The sequence below is a fragment of the Daucus carota genome, chromosome 1, assembly GCF_001625215.2.
Source record: "Daucus carota subsp. sativus chromosome 1, DH1 v3.0, whole genome shotgun sequence".
NCBI classification, from domain to species: Eukaryota; Viridiplantae; Streptophyta; class Magnoliopsida; order Apiales; family Apiaceae; genus Daucus; species Daucus carota.
The window spans coordinates 2369278-2379621 of record NC_030381.2 but is presented as its reverse complement, the minus strand read 5'-3'; the positions used below and the strand labels follow the sequence as shown (position 1 = coordinate 2379621).

Here is a 10344-nt window from a genome sequence, read left to right as displayed (position 1 = left end):
AGTAATTACCATGAGCTATGCTTCTGTTTTCCCTCTGGGTTTTGAGAGTTAGGTGAGCTATGCTATAGTTTGTTTGGGTCAGGGCCGACCCCAGGCCTTAGTCGAAATCGACTGTGGGGGTCCTGAAATTTCTATATAGAAGTTGACCCTACATAGTTTTGTTCGCTTATAGTCAGGATCACCCTTGTTATGGATGGATATTCAGGAAGTGTGTTAAATGCTTGATATAAGATGCCAAGTACAAGCTAAATACCGTATTAAGCTAGTTGTGCTAAATTCTAATGATTGATATCGTAAATTTATATAATATATAAAAAAAAAATTTATACACTTATGTACTTGATTTTACAGGCACACTATACTTTTGTTGCTTGAAATCTTTGTCACAATTCTGTTATTCCATAGCCTAAAATCATTCCTTTCAATGACCTAAAGCTGTTCATCAATTTTCAATACATTTATCAACACCACAAATCTTGGTAACATAGTTGATATAATTAAGCACACCCTTGTGGCCCAAACCCTAGTTTTCCTGCTCCCACGTCGTACACAACTTGTAGCGTCTTCTGCTGAACATTTCCGAATATTGCCAGGTCAGATGGATCGCTGTTTGGCGCAAAAGCTAAACAAGTTTGTGACGCACTGACGACGTACAAAATTCCGCTACTGTCAATATTCACCTTTTTGTTTCCGCTGAAGAGAAAACTGATTGTTGGAATTTTCACTGTTGTGTATTTACTGAAGTCGTAGCATGTATCGAGTATCGAAATTGGCTTTCCGACTGGATAACTTGACATTAGTTTGCGGAAAGTGTCACGTAACGCTGTGTAAGCCGCAGGTGGCAAGCGTGTGATGACGGTGCCAGAGTCTATGATCGATCCTGCAGTGGAGAACACAGTTGGACTGATGGAAACTCTTCTGCCGCCAACATAGAGGCCAAGAATGTCGATGGAGTAAAATGTGGTGCCTTTTGAGTTACCGAATGGAATGTATTGGATAGCTTTTGAAAGGCCTGATTTCCCGAATGTTAAGTAACCAGCTCCACTGGATCTGGATGGTAGACAATAGGAGAACACTTGGCCGTATTTGGCTGATGTTTGGGAGACAATTGAAAGTTTATCTCTAGCGAGTCCAATTAGTCCAGCGGTTTGGCCAAATAGACCTTGATTGTTTTCGCCACATCCAAAGTAAAAATTGTTGATGACCTCAGTTGGAGACAATGTCAAGGTGTCTTTTGCAAAGTATCCTATTGAAAATGATTGATCACCGTACTGGATCGCGTATATGCAGGTGGATCCGCGGCAGCCTGGACTGTTTCCAGTGGCAGAGCTGAGTTGATTGCAATAAGGCGTATGGCAGGAGACATTCGCGTAAGCAGTGGATAGCGAAGGATTGAAGATTGGATCTGCTTGATTGTAGCATGATCCAACACAGGGCTCGCATTGTGTCCATGTCAGGTCGCTGCCAGTGTCGAAGATTAGATTGAGCTCTTTTTTAGGCGATCCAAGACCAACGGTGACTATGTAGTTGCCTGCGCCTAATGATGAGCCTGATTTGGCTGGGATGCTGGCTGCTTTGGAGGATCTGAACGCGTCTTTTGTCGCGTCAAATGCAGCTCTCGAGTTGATTGAGCGGACTCTGGACTCATCTTGAGCCAGGATCTGCGATGCTGATGGAGATTCCTTTATCGTTTGGGTGGATTTGTGGCATGCTCCATGTCTGTGCACTACTTTGAGTGATGATGGTGATAGTGCTGGCTCTGTTTGCAATTTTAATTCCGTCAGAACGTATTACGTCTAAATTTTTTATGTGAATGCAGGGTACATCGTTAACGGATTTTGCACCAATTGACAAATGGTGCAAATAACTGATGGGGAGGAACAACTACTATTATTAATTATGCAAATGAGAATAATTTAAGCTGATTAAGTAGTATAATTAAGTAAAGACAAACACTAATAATGACAAATATGGTAGGGTAAATTCATGTTGTATTAAAAACTCTACACGTCCAATTCAGCTAAAAGGTAGGGGAAACTTTGGTGTGTTTGTTAAATGCTTTATAGAAGTATGGTCTGTCTATTGCGAATCAGCAAATACAGCTGTTTTTCACACGATGACACGAGGACAAGGTTTAATTTGTTTCTATACTTGCTACTAAAATTTAACTGCCTTTGTCACAAAACGGTTACAATTATACTACAACGTGCGGGTAATGTTCTAATAAAAGTCGATAACTAATTTAACATCACTGTTAGATAACAAATATAGATGTTATCTCAATAATGCTAAATTAAACAATACATTTGATAAAAAAAAAAGGTAAAAAGTGATTAGGATATTTAATCTTTTGGAACAAATATTAGTAAAAAAAAATAATCTTTTGGAACAAATAATTGTTAAACTAATTGCCAGAAATAAATAAGGAAGTGTGTAAGAAAAATAATTGTCGCGAGGCCTACAACAAATGTATTGGAGTATAATAAAAGGTTGAAATGCTGCTAATCTTGGCCTACAATCAGACCCGTGAATCGTGATACTTTTGGCCAGGCCTTTTTCACATTACTCAATTCGTGGCCATACCCATACTCCATTCAAATTACGTGTATACATATTATGTGCGCGATTATTTTCCCGTCAGACGACGTGACGGAAATTTACTTGAATTATATATTTTTATAAATAACTGATATTTATAATAAAATAATTTATAAGTCAAAAGATATGTAATTAATCTTTAATATCTCTTTTATGTAAGAAGTTGATGCGACGGGAAAAAATTCATGAGAGTTTTATATCTATATAAGTAGTTAACATTTTTTTTTTTTTTTTGAGAGCAAAAGAAATTTCATTAATGAGAAAGATGATCATACAGTAAAATCTCCAACACACAATGTGGAGGAGATATAAACACATTATAGCAACCTGTCAAACAGGGGATTCTAGCTAAACTATGAGCTACCCTATTTGCGTGCTTCTTAACATGACTAAACTCCACATCACTACGTAAAAATAATCAACACTGATAAAAGTGTATAACTTAAAAAAATACGTAACTAATCTTTAATATCCCTTTAAATAAGAATAATGAAAATATTATATTATATATATATATATTATTTTTTTGTGTTCAAATTTTATGTTTAAAATTATAAATTCTAATTTTTTGGAAGAATATGAAAATCTCAACTACTCTCTGTCACCCTCTAATTCTGTCTAGCAATTACAAAGCTTCTATAAGCTTATATGTTAAAAGTTAAAACTAATTTACGAGATATATTAAGTACTCACGTAGAATATTTAAAAACCTCAACAATAAACAATTATAATAAACAATAGTACTACAGATGAAAGAATCTGCAGTACGAACCGTAAAAGAATAATATTGATACAAATTACCCGACAAAATAATTACATGTGCCATGATTTAAACATAATTCATCTTCTCTGTGAAACATATTTTTCGTCACAGTTTCACAGATAAAGATAATGTCTCTAAAGTAAAGCTCAGTCTGAACCAAAGAAAAAGAAAGGAGAGTTATCTAGCTAATCAAAACTAGTTAGTGGGTGTTTAGATGTTGATGGAAATGAAAATGATGGGATCTGGATTGAGTTATTCTGTTGATATGAATGAGCATTTCGGTTCAATCAATGAAACCGGGACAGACGGAATTCACATTCAGATTCTTTTATTCGGGAAAAGTCGAATAAGTGAGACGGAGGTAGTACTTAACACCATGTTATTATGTATAATTTTTGGTAATGACATGCGCTAAAATATAATATGATCCTGATAAGTTCCCTCTTCTCAACAGTTTACGATTTTGAGAGAATTATTCATTTAACATGATAGCAGAGCTCGGTCTCATGGCAGACTCGAGTGTTTCGAGTGAATGGAAATATTAAAATATAATATGATCCTGATAAGACCTTCTCTCAATACCTTGAGGTTTCAGAGGAGAAATCTCGAGTTTTTAGAAGAAATACGAGGTTTTTAGGTGAATGAAAATGTTAGAATATAACATGATTATGTTAAAACCTCCTCCAACATCTAGAGGTTTTGGAGGACAAATCTCGTGTTTTTAGAAGAAACAACAGTACGAGACTTCCGTATGTGTTGTGTGTAGTTAATTCAGAGGATCTCGGAAACAAACCTTGTGAAGAGCAAACAGACTCTGGCAGCAGAGATCCGAATTCGACGTTATGAAACTCATGAGCATCTGCAACAATGTGTTTCCTATCAACAGCTGCATCTCCTTCCCCAGCTAAACAAAACAGAACTAAACTTGCTAGAACCAAAGAACACAAGTAAAGAGACTTTGAAGAGGAAGCTGTGGGGATTCCCATTGAGCAAAGCAATTTTTATTTCAAATTGTTGCTCCACTTCCACTTATTCCCTCACTTCCCTCTCTTATATATTTATATTGGAAGACACAATTATGTAGTGTCCATTTGTACCACCTTTTAGGTTATAATGCATATTAACTTATATAAATAAATTTTTACTATTGCTCCTCCAGGTAACCCATTTGGTAGGCCAATTAATCTCACCCCTTATTATTTATACAAGTGAGTGGGTTCACACTCTTTTTATTTAAATACATATAATTATTATCTGAAATATATTACATAGTAATTTTGTAGTTTTAGCAGATAATATAGAGTGATGGCAAATAATATACACATAATGCTCTAATATACAGGAGATCTTGTCTCTTCCACCGCATGTTATAAGAAACCTTTGGAAGATCCAGTTTATTTTATCTGCTGTGATTATTTAATAGCAGAAAAAAATTATAAGAAATTATTACTTAATTACACGCAGAAGAACATATATAACACGATATATTTTGCATAATAATATATTTACAATATTTTGCTGCAGAACATATATATCTTTAAAAATATTCGGGTTTCATATAACCCAATCCTGATATTATATTATAATTTGAAAGAATTCACATTTTTACAATTACAATGATAGAGTACAGTAAAAAGACAAATGTTAAACATGTAATATATTAGAAAAGAAAATAAATGGAAAAAGCAACAAACAAGAGTATTATCACACAAGCAAACACGCACAAAATAAACACTAAACATTCGCAACGCAAAACATGTTTTATGTGCCAACGCATGGGCCATCAAATCTATTACTAGCCTGGAAGCAAGATACTATATATTTTTAGGGTTCAAATTTTCAAAAGTTTCCAGATATTTTATGATAATATTATTCTCTTGTGGCACATATATGCCACTTGTGAGTAGTGTTTTGAAAGTTTTCATTTAATTGAAAAAAAAAATTCTGAAATTTTTTGAATCGGCTATACGTAGATCAACGGATTAGTTTCGACTTTCGATTTTTTTTTTTTTTTTTTAACGTAGGAACCCGCAGCCGCTACCCTTCGGGTGCGCACCGGGTAAACCCACGAGCTCATGTGAACCAAGGTAAACCGCACCTAAGCGCATCAATAGCCTGTAAACTACGTGAACCAAAGTAAACCGCACCTAAGCGCGACAGGCTCTGATCCAGGAGGCATAATTCTGCTCTCTTCGGGAGTCAAACCCGTGACGAAGAGGATACTTGTCCCCCTTTAACCAGCTGAACCAACCCTTGCGAGCGACTTTCGGTTTTTACGATCATGCTTTTGAGATATTTTAGAAAGAATTTTGTCTTTGTTATATAAGCCAGTAATTAAACAATTGTTAAGAATGTGTTGTCATTTAAATTGACAGAATGACTCTTTAAAAAATAAAGCAATAAAAAATATTAAAATTTTCTACTATTAAGTGAAATATTGTGCATGCAATCTTCTAGAAGTATTATTTATAATATATTTAAAGTAAAAATAAAAAAATCCATGAAATGAAAGGAGTTAACTTTATATAGTTGGGACACTTTATAAAACAACAAGAGCATTGACAAAGCTTTCACAATCATCACAGGATAGAATAGTACACATCAAGTGGTGTTTGTTATTGAGGTAGGCTATCCTCAACCTCAAGTGGGGTTTCCCGGGGCTCATTGTCACTGCATGCTTCAATTGATTTTAAGCTATGTGAAATAAAAGTGTTTTGAGCGCGAAAATGACTTTATAAAGTAAAATTTATTCTAATAATTTGTTTGGAGCGATGAAAAAGAAATTCAAATCAAAGTGTAAAATTATATAAGTTGTTAGGATTTTCTTTCATGCACTTTTAAATACTTTTTTAACTTTAGTAATCAAAATTAATAATTAAACTTTTGTGAAATAAGAATTTAAAAATATTGATTTTGGATAAAATTAATACTCTTTGAAAATAAGTGAAAAGATTGGGAGAAAGTGAAATATAGGTTACAATGAATCATATCACGTTCAATTTTGAATCTACTTCCAAATTTTAAATGTGTTTATGTCCAAATATCAGTCAAAAAATTATTCCCCAAATATCAGTCAAAAAATTACTCTCTTCATATAGGAAAAGAAAGAATTTTTTTTTTTTTATAATATTGTGTTTGAGAAATGAGAATGAAATTTAACCATGAATAAATGTTTATAAATTTCATGTATTCCTCGATTTCAATCTTTATAAATTTCATTTATTTTTCGATTCTATTATACTAGAGATGACACCCTTGCAAATGAATACTTCATTTGTTCGTATAATCGTTTTTTTCTCAAATTTCATCAAAATAATTTTACACTCACTCAATTTTTTTTCCAAAACTTTCTTTCTACCTCCTGTTACTTACATTACTTCCTCCATCTCTCTCAATTCTTTACATTGAGTTTGGGCACGGAGGTTAAGAAATATTCCCTCCGTCCCAACCATTTCTTATCGAATGAGTTGGGCACATGGGTTAAAAAATATGTATAAAGTAGTGGAAAAGAGGAAGAAAAGTGGGTAAAGTGGTGGGACCCATTGATATTTTTAATGTATAAAAAGAAGATAGTGAAGTAAAAGTAGTGTGAAAAGGAAAGAAAAATGGAGAATTGGTGGGACCCATTAACTATTTTTGGTAAGTTTTGAAATGTAAAGAATTGGGTGAGACACCCAAAAAAGAAAGTGTAAAGAAATGGGTGGGACGGAGGGAGTATGCATAAAGTAGTGGAAAAGAGAAAGAAAAATAGATGAAGTGGTGGATACCATTGATTTTTAATATATAAAATTAAAAATGCTTGGTGCACATAATTGTGTACAAAAACATGTACAAAATGACATGTGGTGGATTTTAATTGGATGGTCCCCTGCATCTGCACCAACCACCCCAATTAAAACCCACTACATCACTTGCCACGTCATTATGTACAAATTTTCTGTACACAATTATGTACACCTGGCACTACTCATACAGTATAAAATAGAGATAGTGGAGTAAAGTTAGTGTGAAAAAAAAGAAAAAGTGTGAAAATGATGGGACCTCTTAGCTATTTTAGGAAAATTTTGTAATTTAAAAAAATGAATGAAACATCCAAAAGAAGAAATTATAAAAAATCTAAGGGAACGGAAAGAGTAATTGTTTTTATTTCATTACATTTCATTCCACTCTCCCAACAAAACACAATTGAAGTAGAGTGGGTTTGCATTAAAAAGGAAACCATGGTGACAAAGAAATATACTACTGCGATATTATCTAAAATTTGTTGGGTGTTCCGTTCATGGCAGACATGTTGCATTTGGACCATCTCGGTGTGATCCGCTTTAAAAACCAATAAGTTCAACAACATCCTTGATCCTCCTCTATTTTTCTCAGAGGCGATTTTATCGAATTAATTTATCTTCATATTAAGGTAAGTGGAACCGTTGCTAAAAAAAAAAAAGGGGAGTGGAACCGGATTCTTTTTTAAGAATTTGGGACAAAATAAACTATTTTCAAAACTATATTTGAGTAAAATTCATCCATGTATCTTTTTTTATTCACCGAACTTCGGTAGTGCTCTCTATAATTCTTCCTCATGCAAACAAATATTTTTCTTATCCAAATGACCAATAAAAGCCATAGAAATTATCAACAAGTGAGCTATAAAAGTGACGCTTCACACTAGTGTATACGGCACCGTGGCTAAACTTAACAAATTTACATATTTTTAGAATGAAAAAAATAAATTATGATTATAATTTGTTATATTTTTTTAAGTTTTCAAATTTTTTGTAATATAATTTATAAATGTTTTTGGATAATTTGAGAAAAATAGAATGTTATTAGAAAAGATGAGAAGAAAAAAGTATTAATAAAAGAAAAAGCTGGTCTTTTTTTAATTTTCTACTATTTTCTCCGAAATTTCTTGAAGAAATCTGCTTATTTGTACGCAAACATGCACCAAATATATCTCAGCCTTAGCTGTTGGCTTGAATCTCGTCGGTAATATAAAATAATAATCGATGAACATTCATTTAATTTTCAATCAATTTCATAATTCAAAATAATAAATCGATGAACATGCATATAATTTTCAATCAATTCCACAATTCAAGAATATTATTGAGTAGCTTCAGTCTCAGAAAGTCATAATCATGGTTAGTGTGATTGCTAAGTTTGTCTTTGCCAACACAATTCATCTCCGCTACTTTAAAGGCCGAAGTCGAAAGCAGTGGGTACAGTGTTTTAATCAATCGATAATTGATTAATTGTTCGTTAATTTCTTTAAATAATTGTTAATTAACTAATCAACCACATTTAGGTGCATGTGCTTGTCACAAGTCACGACCTGACCTTTATATACACTACAAAAGATTGTTGCAATCCTACTAAACAGTCGGTCGAGGATAAGATTACTAGTGATACATCAAAGGATTATGGTAATCACCTAATGTTTTGATTTAGTGGCATTATAGTTTTAGTAGAATAAATGGTGTATAAATTTGATGATAGATTAGATAAAGTAATGTATACGGTATATATAGTATTGATTGTCAGAAAATTTATCATATATGGTTAGTTTTTTTATTTCATAACTAGTTTCTAAATATTGCCTGCACAGACTATTTGCAATATTTGTTTCTATCATATATTTTTTAATATTTAATTTTATTATAAAGTTAAAACATTATATTTAAATAATATATTTTAATTTAAATAGAATTTAAATAATTAATGAATATGTTTGGATTATGTATTTTTTATTTAATGTGTTATATAAAATAATAAATAAGTTTTAATAATAATTCCGTCTAAGTACGAACTATAGTAATACAAAACACCTTAGGTAAACTTGAAAGTCCATTCTCTATAAAATAAAATAATCCTAATATAAAAATAGTTTTATATACAATACTCATTATCAAAGTTATTTTCAGTAATATGATAACATTTTATATGACCCGGAACCCAAGATTTCTGAAGTAAAATAATGCAAAACCTTGTATAGAACAATAATTTCTTGGTAATTTTAAATAATTTCTGACGGTTTGCTAATCATGAACTAATAATTTATCCAATACATCTCGTTAGCAATAATAAATAATATATTTTATTGTATTCTACTTAATTGAGATGGTCACTTTCATAAAGTTGAAACAAAGTAATCAAATAATTGAATCTCATAATCCGTTTAAGCTGTGCTGGCACAGAACTTTGCGTGTACACCTAATATCAAGGATAAATCGAATATAAATTAGAACTTACAAAAGTCGTCTGTTTGTATTATGGAAATTATTTAGTTGGTTTGAATTTAATTTCTATCTTCTAAAATCAAAGTTTAAATATTGTTTTAAAAATTGTACCAAATTACCTAAAATCTTTTGATTTACTAGCATTCCAACTTGATCATTTTGTCGGGATTTGAGTAACCATAACAGAATATCACGGAGATTTGAATTATATTAAAGAAACCCAAAAATATTTTTCAAAAATTGCTTATTACTACGTATTTCAAAAATTTGTCTCAATTTTTCTCAAATAACACCCAAATGATATATCTCTATAAGGACCTCATTATTATTAAATTAAGAGAATAACTAAATATCACCATTTAAAATTTAAGATTTTAACATTTTATCTGTCTCCTGCCTCTTTTAAGGTTTGGTCCCGAATTTTGTAAGAAGACTCCAAGGCCAACTTTTCATCGGACTGCTAACGACCGATGTGATGCAAGAACTCATACAACACGCATGTCCCAATATTTCCGAACAGATTTGTACTTATTTTAAATTTATTACTTGCTTCATTACGATTTACGCGCTGAAAAGGCTCAACTAAAAAATCGGTGTCTTGTCCGAAGGAACTTGGGCTAGTGTACAAGTTGTAATTCGATGGCAACTGATCAGGGTTGAGTCTGGATCGAATCGGTGTGACACGTTCAATTTGAGAAAATAATTAATTACTTAGTTCGTGTTTGGAAATATTTATTTCATTTTGAATGA

At 32.3% G+C, this 10344-nt stretch overlaps 1 protein-coding gene across 1 annotated transcript; it reads right to left on the bottom strand.

The window, feature by feature from the left end:
• Positions 1–309: 309 nt before the first annotated feature.
• On the bottom strand, positions 310–4456 carry LOC108205133 (aspartyl protease family protein At5g10770). Its single transcript, XM_017374943.2, has 2 exons — positions 4155–4456; positions 310–1759 (listed from the first exon to the last, which is right to left on the bottom strand). The coding sequence occupies exons 1-2, from the start codon at positions 4345–4347 to the stop codon at positions 498–500; spliced, it is 1455 nt and encodes a 484-aa protein (XP_017230432.1). The 5' UTR covers positions 4348–4456; the 3' UTR covers positions 310–497.
• Between the last annotated feature and the right edge of the window lie 5888 nt (positions 4457–10344).